We start from the raw sequence: 18,096 nt of genomic DNA on the forward strand, positions 1-18,096 counted from the left end.
ATTTTGTGATGAACCAGTGGTAGGACAATTTCTCCAAAGTGTCCAAAAAAGGATTTTAAACATGACAATTCCAGGCTGTATGTTGTTTGTGCTACAGTGTGCAGCCTATGTGGTCTAAATGTGCTACTGTGATGAGGAGTCTTCAGAATTGTCTCCCATTGAGTAAATCTGGGACATCATTGGTTAGCAATTACAAAGGTAGCTGCCAGCAGCGGATCTTGATGATTTGCCCAAGTGCATTCAGTGAAACAGAACATTCCTCAGACAACCATTAATAACCTCATTGATCACATGCCAAAGTGTGTAAGGGCATGACTTTCTGCATTTACTTAATACTGAATAAATCGAGATGTTTTGAAATTTTGTTTTCATTTTTTCATGAATTGCATATCTATAAAATGTTTGTCAATCCTGTCATTTCCACAAATCGACAACTTTTCCTTTTTAGTGTTGCAATTTCAATGTGGAGAAGCGTATACTGTAATGTGGTCAGCTTAAGTTATCAGACCTGCCACCGGGAAAAGTCTTATGGTCGTAGTATGGGCATAATAATGTAGTGTCTAAAACTGACGTAATAGGGAGCTGTACCTAGGGGTCTTACCTAATTAGTGAGGGCTCAATCTCTAGGGAATTGCTTTAATGTCAAACCCTGGGATAATCCCTTTTAAGCATTTTGTAACTTTTTATGTTGAATACTAAAATAAATGAATGAAGCCAATAACATTTTACACGTGAAATTTGAAATGTGCGAAAACTCAGATAATTCCTAGACCTGCTGCATTTGGATAACTTATATCATGCTAAAGACAGAAAAGCTGCATGTTTTAAAGAGATATATCTGCGAAGCTCATGAAAAAAGACTGGATGCGCTCAGATGTGATTAAACTATGTGATTTATCTTAACTGGAAAGACAAATTCCCAGCAGCGTGATGGTTTCTGGGCTAAATATATGTTTAGACTGAGCATAGTATAAATTTCACAGAGGCCTAATAGAACCATTATACTGTGTTCATTATTTTTCATAGGCATTCCACGCATAATAGAAGCAGCACCCACAGTGGGCATTTGTCAAACAGTGCAGGAACCCTTGCATGCCATTATATAAGTGAGGCCTATTACAGCACAGAGTGAAGCAAACGACTGGCCGAGCAATTAGATTGATTTCATATTGTGTATTTTATCAGCTGATGTATTTAGCATTGATTAAAATAATATCTCTGTGTTGCTGAAAGCAGTAAGGGAATTCAATACATAAGCCATTCTTTAGTATTATGAGAAAATCCACTATCTGTATGTGCCTATATTAATGCTCTCATTCTCTTATTATTCTGGAGATGTCATAGGATAAGAAGTGCAAAACTAATTCATAGACTTAATATACTGTATATATAAAAAATATTTTTGGGAAGGAAACTTTAAATGCAAATGAGATTGTTAACCCTCTTTATAAAAAACACATTAAACTTTGAAATAATAGATAACGTATACTCCAATTGACCAATGCTTCACCGCATTAGTTATTGATTGGCTGCATCGGTCACATAGCTTCCAGTCGGAACAGTAGATACAGAGATCGGGGTTGAACACTACTAGAGCAGATATGAGAAATCTGGTAAAGTCCCCTCACTCTGAACTCCGTCTCACGTTTTAGGTACTATTGTCTTCTCTGGTTCTGACCTCCTGGCTTGGCTATTGTTACTCCGCTACCGTTTGCCCCTATTGTACCGTCTATTGCTCGTTCTGGTTTTCTGATCTATTGCTACGTCCTGACTATCTGCTCTGTCTAACCCTTTGGTACTGTATTGCTATCTTGTGCTTTGACCCTGGCTTCATCTGGTTTCTGTCTCTGTCTATGCCCCTTGGTAACATTGTCCTGTAGTTACCTTTCTAGGAGTTTCCCTGCAGCTCCTAGCTCTGTGGAGCTTAGGCCACGCCCCCAGCAGTCACGTGCTTCAGGTCCTGATAGTCTGAAGCATGCATCATCACCACTGCTGCCCTGCTCCACAGGTATCTTTGAGCACTGTTTTTGTACTCAGGACACCCGCACTGGCTCAGTGAGCAAGTGCAGTGCGGGGCTCCTGACAATGTTATTTTATTGTAAAAGGGGCTGTTCCCTTTCAAATATAATTTATCCCTCACCACATCTTGTACATCACGCTGTACTCACCTTTCCTGGGTCTACTGGCGAGTTTCCTCCGCTGCTCCCAGGTATGTGGCACTGGCTACAGCACTGACGTCACCTTGCCAGTGCCACAGCCACTCCGTAAGCTTAAAGTAGCGTCTCTCAGTGAGATATTTCAGTGTAGATGGAATTCCCAGCTCCGAGCCGCTGAGCTCACTGATTGGCTCACAAACAATGCCAGACATCAGGGACAACGGTTAGAATACAAGAAAGAACCACGATCAATAATCCCAAGGAGATTGATTAAATATACAAAAACAATCACTTTATTAAATACATCAGGATATATACAGTACAAGCAGGGGGGAAAGGAATCAAAGCCAAAATTGCACATGTAAGGAAGTGGTGCGCACTCAGGAGGAAAAGGGGATATACAAACATCAGTCATTAATTGGCTATAAAAAAAGCCCTAATATAAATTGCACATTCCCAATTGGCCTCATAATAATATTGAACAGACATCCCATTAACAAATCACAAAATATCAAAAGGCATATTTTATATGTATTACCTGTTCAGTATGGCAGGGCATCCCACAGCGTGCGCTCTCCCCGACACTCGTTTTGGCGATGAAACCTTTGTCAAAGGGTCAGGAACAGCGGAGTAGTCTTGAGGGTGGACCCGGGAAAGGTGAGCTCAGTAGGTTTATTTTTTTTAAATAAAAGAAAATGCAGAGAGAAATGATTAATATGTGAACAGGAGTAACCTCTTTAAGTTTTCTTCCATAACAGTCATATTTGATGATGATCAGTTTTATCGTCACAAGTAAGAGAGGACTTTTTGTCTAAACTGTAAAACGAGCTAGATTGAGCTACTCCAAGCTTTATAATGGGCCAAGTATTATGGAATGTTTTTTTTTCAAAACATTTCATCTTGGCTAGACTACACTTGTAAAACATTAGAAAATATACTTATTTTGTTAACATTAGCTGAAGCATTGCACAGAAATTTCCAAATGCAATGTTCGGCATGCCAGTGCACTTGCAGTCTATTTTCTTGCTTTGTTTCTCACTGCTGGCATTGCCTTCTACTGCTTAATTCACAATGGAAACAGAGGTTCTCCTGTAAAATGTCACCTCTGCTCCCCAGAGTAAATCAAGAAGTAGAGGTTGTTGCCAGAGGGGAGAAGCAAAAAGGATCCTTAGGCTGCCAGTGTACTGATAGGTCCACCAGTGTCCTTGCAAATCTAATATGTTCAACAAAAGCCAAATTTCTGTGCAACGCATGCTGGAATAGCATTTTTTTCTGTATTTTGATTTCCTGTTATATGGAACAAGAAAAAAATGTTTGTTGCGAATGTACCAAAGCTGTCTGGTGTGAAGTATGCCTAGGAGTGCATGAAGCACCCATCTAGCCCTGGAAATCGTGATCCCATGAGCTAATTCCCTAATATTGTCACCCTGAAAGATTTTTTACATTGTCGTATACCGTTCTACTTCTGCAAGCACAGGGGTGGTGGTGCTGCTAGTTTTCATTTAACATCGGTCGTATTACGCCGATGTCAGCATCCCTTGCATTTGATGTGGGCTCCGGCGGTGAGCCCACATCTTTGCTGGGATATGTAAGCTATTTTGAACAGCTGACATGTGCCCGGAACAGCCGCCGGTGGAATCGCGATCCACCCTCGGCAATCAACTAGCTAAATGCCGCTGTCAAATGCTGACAGCAGCATTTAACAAGTGCTTCCGGCAAGCGGGCCGGAAATACACTCACCGGTAACCCGTTCATCACCTCTATGTAGCTGAGCTGATTGAATTGTGCCCGCTTCTAGTTTCCTATGGAAACTATTGAAGCATGCCAAAAGTAAAAAAAAGTGTTTAAAAATATAAAAAATAATTTAAAAAAATATAAAAGTTCAAATCACCCCCCTTTCGCCTAATTCAAAATATAACAATAAAAATAAAATCAAACATACACATATTTGGTATCACGGCATTTAGAATCGCCCGATCTATCAATAAGAAAAGGATTAACCCAATCACTAAACGGCGTAGCGAGAAAAAAATTCAAATGCCAGAATTACGTTTTTTTGATCGCCGCGACATTGATTTAAAATGCAGTAACAGGTGATCAAAAGATTGTATCTGCACCAAAATGATATCAATGAAAAAGTCAGCTTGGCGCGAAAAAAATAAGCCCTCAGTCTACCCGATATCACGAAAAATGGAGATGCTACCGGTATTGGAAAATGGTGCAATTTTTTTTTTAGCAAAGTTTGGAATTTTTTTCCACCACTTAGATAAAAAAGAACCTAGACATATTTGGTGTCTATGAACTCATAATGACCTGGAGACTCATAATGACAGGTCAGTTTTAGCATTTAGTGAACCTAGCAAAAAAGCCAAGCAAAAAACAAGTGTAGGATTGCACTTTTTTTGCAATTTCACCACACTTGGAATTTTTTTCCCGTTTTTTAGTACAAGACATGGTAAAACCAATGGTGTCGTTCAAAAGTACAACTCGTCCCGCAAAAAATAAGCCCTCACATGGCCATATTGATGGAAAAAAAGTTATGGCTCTGGGAAGGAGGAGAGTGAAAAACGAAAACGCAAAGCCGAAAAAAGTTCTGGGGGTTAATAACCTTGCAGTCTACTGCTGTGATGTATTTAATGGCAGAATTTGATGTCATGCATAGTGTTGAGCATTCCGATACCGCAAGTATCGGGTATCGGCCGATACTTGCTGTATCGGAATTCCGATACCGACTTCCGATATATTTTCAATATCGGAAGTCGGTATCGGAATCGGAAGTTCAAAGTTGATTGACAGCCTGACGTCATCATGATGCGCGGTGTGTGCGCATCATGATGCGCCGTCATTTCGGGCCTTCCGGGGGTCTCTGCCGGCCTGCCGGGGGGCTGTGCCGGCCTGCCGGTGGTCTGTGCACCCTGTGGGGGTCTGTACCGGCCTGCCGGGGGGCTGTGCTGATGTCCGGGGGTCTGTGCAAGCATCGTCCGATGGGACTACAAGTCCCATCTGGCGATGCCTGCTACCATGACAGTGATTGACACATTAGCCAATGATTGGACAGTAGTAGTCCCATCATCCGGCTAATGTGTTAAATGTTAAAAAAAAAAAAAAAAAAAAAAAAAAAAAATACTACATACATACTACATGCATGCTACATACATACTACATGCATACTACATACATACCACATACATGCTACATACTACATACATACTACATGCATGCTACATACTACATACATACTACATGCATGCTACATACTACATATATACTACATACTACATACATACTACATACATACTGCATGCTACATACATACTACATGCTATATACATACCACATATATACTACATACAATACATACATAGACATATATGATAATGCCCAGTATCAGAGAACGAGACAAGGCGGTGACCATGGTCCAAAAACGCCTTGTGCATGGATTACCACTCCATATGCTAATCTTAAAAAGGAGAAAACGGAGTAACGGATACAAAATATATGCAAAAGTATAAATTTTATTAATACTCACAGCAAGTGCTGACAAGTATACAAGTTGACTAAAATAGGGGGGGATAAGCCCCAATGATACAACAATCAGGACAGACAAGGACAGGGTAAATAAAATGATACCAGTGCTCGAAATCTACATGGCACAACGTTCAGTCAGCCCATGGGCATTGCACATAACAGACATGTGTCTAATGGTAAAAGATAGTCAAATATGGCATACTCAATTAAATGTGTATTGTACATAGTTGTACATGTCTAGAGCACCAGAAAAAAAAAAAAAAAAAAAAACCATCAACAGGGGTCAATGTGCAAGTCCAATGGACACTGAACATAAATGAATCAATGACATGTGGAAGGATTCTTACATAGTAAATAACATATGTATCAGCATATCAAAACTGCGCAATTGTGCCAGAGAGAACCCGGGAGACGACCCGCCCAGCGGTCCAAATGACCGAAGTGTGGAAACAAGTAAAGGCAGGCTGCTTACCGGGGAGCAGAGGAGGTGAAGACCCATGCAACGACACCCGACGTACGTTTCGCGCCCGCCACAGGCGCTTTATCAAGGGAGTGTTGACTGAGGTGAACCACCATGTTTTTATGCAGAAAGACCTCCCACTTGAAAGCGGTCACATGGGGCAGGTCTACCAACCAAAGGCAGCGGACAGAGCATGCGCAGTGCAGCTCACTCAAACCAGGAAGTGATCAATAGTATGGTCACAAAAAAAAAAAAAAAAATATGGCGGGACAAAACCGCACTCATATAAAAACTAGATAGCATCGTTACCCTAGACGCCTGCGCAGTGTATTGCGTTGACAAAAAGTGTCAGAGCTCAATGAATGATAAAGATGTAATCAGACCATAATAGCGGCGCATACTCAGTGCAACACCTCAGTCCTCCAGGAGATGGGGCAGGCGTCACGCGTCAGGGAAAACAGAGGGAATTTAACCCCGTGTATAACCTGAGGCGGGCAGACGCCCAAACCCATATCGGAGCAACGGGTGAGCGCAGGTATGCGCACTAAGGTCACAGCATAAAGAATCAGGAGAAGAAAATTAAAAAAAAAAAAAAAAAAAAAAAAAACCAAGACAGACCATGGAGGAAATACAGTAAAGATAGTGACATCAATCATAATTGGGGCAAACAATATAAACACATTATATGATAGTGTATGCTACCAAAAATCCAGAGCACCAGTAAGGATTGTAAAGGCACACAATAAGATTGATGCAACAGTCCAGAAAAACTTTTTTTTTTTTTTTTTTTTTTCCTTTCCCCCTTCTTCCTTTCTCTTCTTCTTATATAGTAATAGACGAGTGACCCGAACACGATGGAGTGTCCGCATTCTCCATAATATCAATATGCCGTGAAACGATGATGAAGGTAGATATTCTTTCCAGATCCAACAGATAATAAACGCAGGCGTGGGTACGGACATCCAGAATAGAGGGGTCCACACCACACAATGGTACCAGTGAGTCCACATGTAGCCAACACAGAAAACACAGGGAAACTAAAAAAATATATAAAAAGACAAAAAGTTAAAATCATACAAACCGAATGTTGATAGGGCCTAAAAAAATGAAACAATGGTGAGTGCAGCGGAGACAGCAGAAGCTATAAAAATGAGGAGAAACTCAGAGATTCGTTAAGTCCTTTGGGGGTCATAGTATCCAGGGCGACGATCCACTTAGCCTCTCTCTGGGCCAACGCCTTTTTGTAATTTCCAGCTCGGATTCCCAAGTGTACACATTCAATACCTCTTACCATGAAGGACCCCGGGTCACAATCATGGGAGGATCTGAAGTGACGTGGGATGGTCTTAAGGGTAGTAGGATCGACCACTGTCTTGGCCGCCCGAATGTCCCTAACATGCTCACGAACTCTCACACGTAATTCTCTTGATGTGAGGCCCATCAATATATATATAATCTAAAAAATTAGCATATGGAGTGGTAATCCATGCACAAGGCGTTTTTGGACCATGGTCACCGCCTTGTCTCGTTCTCTGATACTGGGCATTATCATATATGTATTGATTGTATCTGTGTTTTTCACAGAATTTTCCTGCCCGAATATGGATTTTCGTGCACGCGACACGACGTGGCGTGCGCAGCTTAATGATGCTCTCCAGGACAGTAGTGGCGGGGACACTGGTGGTTGCAGCGGTGATATGCAAGCAGCTATGTTGAAATTCAGAGATCTGCTCAGGAAACGCACACGCATATGGTGGAACCATGAATTTCTTGACAAATATATTCAGAATAATCTTATCCCTAGGGGTCTGCGTATCCAGGTCTTCCCCTCTTTCCCCATTCAGGATGATGATTTCAAAGCCAAGTGGGAGGAGTTGGCCAATGTATGTTCTATGGGTTTTTTGGACCTATTGAAAACACAAAATAAAAAAACGCTTACTCTTCTCGAGAGTGAGATCGAAATTATTCAATTGGATTTACAAAAAGGCTTAACTGGGGAATCACTCAAAAAGTTTAACGATGAACTTGATGTTGACCTCCAAAAATGGGCCCAAGAAACACAAGCAACCAAGACGAAGAAACTCAAACGAGATATACAGGATAAATTAACGGCCCATGTGTACAGATGGCGCCATCCTCCTGATAGATCCAGACAGTTATATAGGAGTATGTCACGTTCTCGATCTAGATCTACATCTATTAAATCCACTGTTTCTGTTGACGACGAGGCATCGGTGCAGCTGTCTCATCCAGGTGGTACCCTCAGCTCCAGCTCTGACCCCGTAACTAAACGTGTGGTTACACGGCAATCTGCCAGAAAGAAGACATACACCGGACGCAATTTTACTGATTACTCAGCTGGTGGCCTTCAGGTAGTTAACTTCTCAACACATGCTCTTACACAACCCCAGTTGGAGGTTTTGAGTCGTGGACTGACTTTCTCCCCCACTAATCCTTTTAACTTTTTTGTAGCACTGAAGGATCTTCACCTGTTCTCCAGAAAGCTACTATTACGCAAGCTACACCATAAGAATATCTCTCAGGAGTCGTTGACGGAGAGTGAGATGGAGGCACTTCGAGTTTTGGAGGATCTTCTCGATGAGCAGACACCACCAAGTAGGAGTAAGTTTCCTCCACACGTTTTGCCGAAATCCACGAGATTCCCCCCCCTGTCTCTCAGTCCCGCCATCGACATTTTTACAAAACTAGTCGCAGAGGATTTCAGAAAATTACCATCTAGACGTAAATTTGACAACCTCACATGGAGACAGCGGAAGGCTATCTCCGAATTACAATCACTTTCGGGGGTGGTTTTCAAACCTGCTGACAAGGGGGGGAATATCGTGGTATGGCCTACACATATGTATGAACGTGAGGCACATAGGCAATTGAGAAACCGTAATACTTACGAAAGGTTATCCTATAACCCGACTGCCTCCTTCTCGCTCTCCCTTCAGCGTATTCTTGTTCGAGCTTTGGAGGGGGGTATTATAACCAAAACGGTCTTTGAGGGGCTGATGGTCCGAACCCCAAAGACACCCACCTTCTGTCTCTTGCCTAAGATCCACAAGGACGCCGTCGAGCCGCCTGGCCGTCCGATTGTGTCTGGTATTGAAGGGCTCTGCGACCCAGTATGTAAATTTCTTGACTTCTACCTCAAACCACTGGTTGAATTATTACCATCTTACATTAAAGACACAACGGACGTCCTCACGCGGGTTGACGGCGTCCTTGTGGACGGTCATACCTTTCTGGTGACCGCGGACGTAGAGTCCCTTTATACATGTATTGACCATACCCTCGGTTTGGATGCGGTCCGCCTCTTCCTGGGGATGTCCGACCTGGACGGCCCGATGTGTGGACTACTCCTTGAGCTGCTGCAGTTTGTCCTTACCCACAATTTTTTTGTATTCAAAGATCAATTCTATCGTCAGCGGTGCGGCACGGCGATGGGCGCGGCCTGTGCGCCCTCGTACGCTAATCTCTTCTTGGGTGCCTGGGAGAGATCCATCTTTGGCGACGAGGGCGCGCCGGCCGCTTCCCATGTGCTGTGCTGGCACCGCTATATCGATGATGTTTTATTTTTTTGGGACGGGACACTGCAGCAGCTCGGGGACTTCATGGCATGGCTCAATGCTAATACTTTTAACATTAGATTGACATTTAAATATGATCTTAAAACTATTGACTTCCTGGACGTCACACTGGAGATCGACGATACACGCCGGATCCAGACTGACGTGTACAGGAAGCCCACTTCTGTCAACTCTTTACTCCATGCCGAGTCCGCACATAACACCTCTACCATCAGGGCCGTTCCTGTCGGTCAGTTCCTCAGGATGAGGCGGATCTGCTCCACCGAGGATGGTTTTGAAAGACAAGCTAGGGACCTACAGACTCGTTTTCGCAACCGGGGATATAGTAACAGGAGCATACGAAAGGGTTACAGTAGAGCCAGGGCTACTGCCCGTAGGGACTTGCTTTATCCGAGGCGTGATAATACTGGGAGATCTGCTAAGTCAGGTGGATCTGCCCCAATACGTTTCATCTCTACCTTCAATCATGAATGGGAACACATGAGGAGCATTTTGGCCAAACACTGGGCAATTCTTGGCTCGGAGCCATCTCTGGGCCAGGTTATCGGTGATCGTCCTCTGATGACTTCAAGAAGATGTAGAAACTTGAGGGATTTTTTGGTCAAGAGCCATTACATCGCGACGACAACGAACCCCTTTGGATCTACTGGTCCAACTCGGGGGTGTTTTCCTTGCGGCCACTGTGTTGCCTGCCCGAATGTCCTTCGCTGCTCCTCCTTTCAGTCCTCCGATGGTGAAAAAGATTTTCACATCAAACAACACATTTCCTGCAGTAGTACTAATGTCATATACTACGCGACATGTGGGTGCCCACTGATATATGTGGGCCTCACATCAAGAGAATTACGTGTGAGAGTTCGTGAGCATGTTAGGGACATTCGGGCAGCCAAGACAGTGGTCGATCCTACTACCCTTAAGACCATCCCACGTCACTTCAGATCCTCCCATGATTGTGACCCGGGGTCCTTCATGGTAAGAGGTATTGAATGTGTACACTTGGGAATCCGAGCTGGAAATTACAAAAAGGCGTTGGCCCAGAGAGAGGCTAAGTGGATCGTCGCCCTGGATACTATGACCCCCAAAGGACTTTACGAATCTCTGAGTTTCTCCTCATTTTTATAGCTTCTGCTGTCTCCGCTGCACTCACCATTGTTTCATTTTTTTAGGCCCTATCAACATTCGGTTTGTATGATTTTAACTTTTTGTCTTTTTATATATTTTTTTAGTTTCCCTGTGTTTTCTGTGTTGGCTACATGTGGACTCACTGGTACCATTGTGTGGTGTGGACCCCTCTATTCTGGATGTCCGTACCCACGCCTGCGTTTATTATCTGTTGGATCTGGAAAGAATATCTACCTTCATCATCGTTTCACGGCATATTGATATTATGGAGAATGCGGACACTCCATCGTGTTCGGGTCACTCGTCTATTACTATATAAGAAGAAGAGAAAGGAAGAAGGGGGAAAGGAAAAAAAAAAAAAAAAAAAAAAAGTTTTTCTGGACTGTTGCATCAATCTTATTGTGTGCCTTTACAATCCTTACTGGTGCTCTGGATTTTTTGTAGCATACACTATCATATAATGTGTTTATATTGTTTGCCCCAATTATGATTGATGTCACTATCTTTACTGTATTTCCTCCATGGTCTGTCTTGGTTTTTTTTTTTTTTTTTTTTAATTTTCTTCTCCTGATTCTTTATGCTGTGACCTTAGTGCGCATACCTGCGCTCACCCGTTGCTCCGATATGGGTTTGGGCGTCTGCCCGCCTCAGGTTATACACGGGGTTAAATTCCCTCTGTTTTCCCTGACGCGTGACGCCTGCCCCATCTCCTGGAGGACTGAGGTGTTGCACTGAGTATGCGCCGCTATTATGGTCTGATTACATCTTTATCATTCATTGAGCTCTGACACTTTTTGTCAACGCAATACACTGCGCAGGCGTCTAGGGTAACGATGCTATCTAGTTTTTATATGAGTGCGGTTTTGTCCCGCCATATTTTTTTTTTTTTTGTGACCATACTATTGATCACTTCCTGGTTTGAGTGAGCTGCACTGCGCATGCTCTGTCCGCTGCCTTTGGTTGGTAGACCTGCCCCATGTGACCGCTTTCAAGTGGGAGGTCTTTCTGCATAAAAACATGGTGGTTCACCTCAGTCAACACTCCCTTGATAAAGCGCCTGTGGCGGGCGCGAAACGTACGTCGGGTGTCGTTGCATGGGCCTTCACCTCCTCTGCTCCCCGGTAAGCAGCCTGCCTTTACTTGTTTCCACACTTCGGTCATTTGGACCGCTGGGCGGGTCGTCTCCCGGGTTCTCTCTGGCACAATTGCGCAGTTTTGATATGCTGATACATATGTTATTTACTATGTAAGAATCCTTCCACATGTCATTGATTCATTTATGTTCAGTGTCCATTGGACTTGCACATTGACCCCTCTTGATGGTTTTTTTTTTTTTTTTTTTTTTTTTTTCTGGCGCTCTAGACATGTACAACTATGTACAATACACATTTAATTGAGTATGCCATATTTGACTATCTTTTACCATTAGACACATGTCTGTTATGTGCAATGCCCATGGGCTGACTGAACGTTGTGCCATGTAGATTTTGAGCACTGGTATCATTTTATTTACCCTGTCCTTGTCTGTCCTGATTGTTGTATCATTGGGGCTTATCCCCCCTATTTTAGTCAACTTGTATACTTGTCAGCACTTGATGTGAGTATTAATAAAATTTATACTTTTGCATATATTTTGTATCCGTTACTCCGTTTTCTCCTTTTTAAGACATACATAGACATACAGTACATATAACATAGAGTAACATACTTACCAATACTTGTCACATTGTTCCCCGAAGCCATTGTCTTTTACGGAATAAATATTAACATAACAAACCACAAAAATACTCACCCACGATCCGAGGCAGTCCACGAGTGTGTCCCACGACGATCTTGGGTAGAGAACTGCAGCATCAGCTGTTGCTGCCGTTCTCTACGGGCTGCAGGAATCCAATGACGGAAGGTAGGTATCCTTCCGCACTGTATTCCTCCGCCACTTAAAAAAAAAAAAGTCCCTAGTCTCACTTTATGCCATTGCTGCGTGGGAAATTCTATAAAAATAGTCTTGTCACCTACATAGACTCCCTCAGCTTTAGCCCCTGTCTCCACTATCCCATATTTCATAGACCTCAATTTCTCTGATGTGTATAACTTATGGCCCCACCTGCCTAATTATAATATCTCTGTCACATACAGTGTAGGACAGACACAAACACAAAGGGTTAAGGGGAAGGGGGCCCAACAATAGGGAAGTATGGAGTGGAGACCCCTAGGCAGATCTAAGGTCACCCTGTCTGCCCTAAGAGACCCAAAATAGTTTTCGCACCTATCGCTAAGCAGGATGCCTAATCCCTATCAGACCCTAGTGGTAAACCTTGCTTAGGGAAGGAAGATGAGAATGCTGTTTGAACCCCACTAACTCTAAAGACAGCTAGGTGTAGTGCAGCGGTAACACACTTATGCAATGATGAGGCAGTGACCCAGCAAAATATCAACACAAAGTCTTTTTAATGCGGTTATTTCACAGCAATAATGTCCAGTTCACACAAGTATGTATCATTATAGTCCAATTCACAGCACTACATAATACACACTACATAATACACAGTATCCTCTGGATCGCTGCCAGTCTCATATCCTCTGGATTACACAGTCACTACACACACCGGTCCTCCTTCATGATCAATTGCCATGGGCAACTGCACCATCGTGTTAATTCTCTTTACTCACAGCAGCTTTACCCAGTACACAATGTCCTTCAGTTTACAGTCACTAAACATGCTAGTCCTCCTTAGGGCACAGGTCCGTCTACCTCCGGTTCACTGCCGGCCACAAGACAGCCACCTCCGAGACTGCTGCTGTGGGCGACTGCACCATTTTGTAAGTTGTGGGTGCCAGGCATATCACTTTTCCTGGCTGTTTGGGTCCACTGGCCTGTGTTGCCTCACACAGGTGGAGAGCTGCAGAGCCGACTGCTCTGTATTCTTTCAAATACTAGACTGACAATGATGCTGATCCTCCCCGCATTACCTTGTATATACAGTATGAACCCCCACATAGCCTTCATATATACAGTGTGAGCTCCACATAGCCTCCATATATAAAGTGTAAGCTCCACATAGCCACCTATATACATACAAATATTCTATACACATGAAAAACATCACATACTCACCTCGCACTAGTGATGAGCGAGTATACTCAATGCTCGGCTCTCCCCGAGCATGTTCGGGTGGTTTCCGAGTATTTTGACGTGCTCGGAGATTTAGTATTCGTCACCTCAGTCGCATGATTTGCGACTGCTAGACAGCTTGAATACATGTGTGGAATGCCTGTTTGTTAGGTAATTCCCACATGTAGTCAGTCAAAGAAAAAAGAAACATCCGGCACTGTCCCTGAGGAAGAAATACCCGCAAAGCCACTTATAACCGCTATCAGTGTGACACCTGTAACCCTTGCTGAACGGGTGCTCTATCCATGTGAAGAAAAAACATGAACTATCATAGTAGAAAAAGACAGGAGGATGGCACTCACCGTTCTCTTGAAATGATTCACTTTATTTCATGTTAATAAAGTATAGGCAATGGCACGGGAGAAATGCAAAAAGACGGACGACAGCCATCCCTGTTGAAGTGCATTGTGCACGAAACGGCTGTCATCCGTCTTTTTGCAGTTCTCCCGTGCCATTGCCTATGCTTTATTAACATGAAATAAAGTGAATCATTTCAAGAAAACGGTGAGTGCCATCCTGCTATCTTTTTCTACTATGATAATTCCCACATGTATTCAGTCTGTCCACAAGTTGCAAATCATGCAGCTGAGGCGAGGAAAACTACCATATATACTCTGTGTATAAGCCGAGTTTTTCAGCCCCTTTTTTGGACTGAAAAAGACCTTCTCAGCTTATACATGAGTCATACACCAGAAAGCCAGCTGGCTAGGGGGAGAGGCGAGCAGGAGACATCATACTCACCCTCCTGGCATCTGCATATCAGGCTCTGCTACATCTCAGTCCCAGCATCTCTCTTCCTGTCTTCTTCCTGTGAGGTCACATGGTACCGCTCATTAAAGTAATGAATATGGACGCATCTCCACTCCCATAGGGGTGGATCGCATATTCAATACTTTAATGAGCGGTGCCATGTGACTGCACAGGAAGAAAACAGGAAGAGAAATGCCAGGACTGAGATGTAGCAGAGCCTGATATGCAGACACCAGGAGGGTGAGTAGGACTGGGGGATGGGGGAGGGTGAGCCATGCCATATTCACCTGTCCCCGTTCCAACGCTGACCTCAGTCTCCCACGTCTTCTGGCTGTCACGTTCAGGTCAGTGGGCGTGATGACGTGGTTACTGCGTGCCCTCTGCCTGAATAGTCACTGCAGAGAGCCGGCGACACTGAGGAGGTGAGTGTCATTTTTTTTTAATCGCAGCAGCATTATTATATGAGCCATATATTATTATGGAGCATGTTATGAGGCCACCATTAACCTTTTTTTTCAGCATTATATGGGGCATTGTTATGAACTGGTCACCGAGGAGGATGGTAGGAATAGGCTAGGCCACTAGGAAACCAGAAAGGTTGGTAACTTAGCGGATTGCAGATCCCTAATCCTAACAACACAACTAGCAGTAGCCGTGGGGTGTACCTAAGATGCCCTAGATGCCTTGGCACAGCTGGAGAGCTAACTAAGCCTAAAGCAAGAAAGGTGAAATCTAAACTGCCCTGGAGTAGAACCCCAAAGGAATAGATAGCCCCCAAACATATATTGTCGGTGAGACAAGATGAGACATAAATGCAGGCAGGCAGAAAATAGACTGAGCAAATGATGGGGCCCAAACTGACTAGATAGGATAGGAAAGGAAAGACACTGTCTGCAATCACGCAAAATCCCTAAAAAATCCAACACGTCTGATGTACAAAAAACACTGAGTTCACAACAGGGCATATATTAATATGGAGCATCTTATGGGGCCACTGTTAACCTTTCTGCAGCATTATATGGGGAGAATTTTAATATGGAGCATCTTATGGGGCCACAATTAACCTTTGTGCAGCATTATATGGGGCATATATTAATATGGAGCATCTTATGAGGCCAACATTTTACTTTTATGAGTAACTATTTTTACTTTTGAAATTTACCAGTAGCTGCTGCATTTCCCACCCTCAGTTTTCCCAGTATTTTGGAGCAAAATTAGGGGCCTCGGCTTATACTCGGGTCGGCTTATACTCGAGTATATATGGTAAATCTCCAAGCATGCCAAAATACTCGGAGATCACCGGAGCATGCTCGGGGAGACCCGACAAATGATGATACTGGCCCATCACTACCTCAAACCTGTTCCTGTGCTCTGCTCCTGTTTCCTGTGGACTGAGTCTCAGCAGCAGCGTGATTAAATAATATAATGGCATTTGCTGTCTCACATGCTGACTGGAGAAAGATGAAACCAGCGTCCCCATCCTACTTCATTGTACTTACCTCCAACTGCATCCTGAGGATTCACATAGTACACAGCAGTGACAGTGAGTGGCGGCAGATGGACGGCGGGTAGGGGCAGTCATGGTGCTGTCTGTGGGCCACTGTTTCAGCTCTTTCGCTGTCTCGCTTCATGTGCCACAGTTTGCTCAGATCTCTTCACATGTCTGATTTTTGTCTTTGGACCGGGTGGAACACATAAAAACACGGCGGAAACTTGTCCAAAATCTATCAAAGTGTTGGATCAAACTTACCAATGTAAATCTATTGATCAGTAAAAAAAACTGGTCATCACTCAGATGCCATCCATGGACTGGTCATTTTTCACAGACTGTTTGATAGGAGAAGTGAAGGAAACCTCCTTCAGGTTATTTTTCAATAGAAAAAAAAAATGATGAAGCTCTTGCCAAACTCTGATGCTAAAATCTGACACACTGACAAAACTCTGATAACACTGATAAGAAACACTGATGAAACCGTTTTTTGTAAAGGAGAAAAATCCATGACTGAATGGAGCCTGAGGCTGGGCTCCCAAAAACATATTTCATGGTCCATATAGGGATCAAAATGCCTGAACTAACCCAGTCTGAACTACAATTTATATGATAGGGTCGAGAGACCTGTGGTCACTCCATACATTGTGAGCTATAAATAGACTGTGAAACACGCTTGTGAGAACCTGGCCTTATACATCGGCTTTTCAATGTTCATAGTTATATCAAGGTAAACGGTTCATTTTATTATTGGGGCTAATTCCTTTTGGCACTCTGCTTATATTTAAATATGTGAGGATCAATGATATGAATAAAACTAGCATTATCCAGTAGTGTCCTAAAATGCACTCGTTTAGAATATTTCCAAGTACTTAGCTCCGAGGAAATGAGAAAGCCTTTGCAGCAGTAGTTTATAACAATAACAATTTGTGCCATGCATTTTTTCTTCTTTTAGCAAACCATAAAAAGAGAGTCTCAAGTTTGTTTCAATAAAATTGAAATGGTTTTAGATCAAATTATGTAAAAAAAATACTTTTTTCTAGTAGTTAATTTGGGTTCTTGTCAGTTATCACTATTTTATTTCAATCAATAGGTGATGAAAGCTTAGTCTTCAGGGGACAACCTAATTGAACCAGATGATCCTAAACATTGTTATCTAAACCTATGCAACTATGATGAGCTATTACTTAAGAGGCCCAGAATTTTGTAATCTTTTAAAAATAAAATAGCAATTAGCAAACCAATTCCTATCTACTAGAAATTAACCAATAAATTTGGGTAGAATTAAATACTACACCAATTTTACAAAAGTTTGCATTCTACAAAACGCAGATGTTTTTGCAATTCCACTAGCCGCAATTTTCCTGAACTATAAAGAGTCACCAAAAAGTAAAATTAAATATAAAACATTTTTATACTCACTTTACTACTCACCTCTCCAGCCCCTCTGGTCCTCACCGTCTCTTGTCGGATCCTCACTGCATCTTCTGATCCTCGCATGAGCGCTGGATTCCCTGGGCCTCTCTAGGACATCAGGCTTTGATAAGGCCCATGATGGTTCTGCTCATGCACGTGCAAGGTCAGAGCACATGTAAATACACCTTGACGTTGTGACATATTGCATGTTTTTGCAGAACCCTCTCAGTCCTCATCAGAGCCACAAATCCTGGCTCAGAAGATGCGATGGAGACGAGACAGGTAATGGAGAGGAGAATAGGGGCTGAAGAGGTGAGCAGTGAGCTGAGAATAAGGATTTTTTATTTTTTGCATACAGGACTTTAAATTCAAGGAGAATCAAATCTCCTCGTAAAATCCGTGCAAAC

The 18,096-nt window shown here is 43.0% G+C and overlaps 2 protein-coding genes across 3 annotated transcripts in view; both read left to right on the forward strand.

Annotated features, from left to right (window-relative positions):
- Nucleotides 1-18,096, forward strand: part of LOC141087923 (follistatin-related protein 4-like) — a 1,467,590-nt gene that overhangs the window by 691,457 nt on the left and 758,037 nt on the right. The window lies entirely within an intron of this gene.
- LOC141087921 (uncharacterized) lies at nucleotides 7,589-11,203 on the forward strand. The gene is made up of 2 exons (XM_073573782.1): nucleotides 7,589-8,516; nucleotides 8,617-11,203. Exon 2 carries the CDS (start codon nucleotides 8,709-8,711, stop codon nucleotides 10,860-10,862), a length of 2,154 nt encoding a protein of 717 aa, XP_073429883.1. The 5' UTR covers nucleotides 7,589-8,516; nucleotides 8,617-8,708; the 3' UTR covers nucleotides 10,863-11,203.

Source organism: Dendrobates tinctorius, unplaced genomic scaffold (genome assembly GCF_039654945.1).
Source record: "Dendrobates tinctorius isolate UK_male_01 unplaced genomic scaffold, ASM3965494v1 ptg000036l, whole genome shotgun sequence".
Lineage (NCBI taxonomy): Eukaryota > Metazoa > Chordata > Amphibia > Anura > Dendrobatidae > Dendrobates > Dendrobates tinctorius.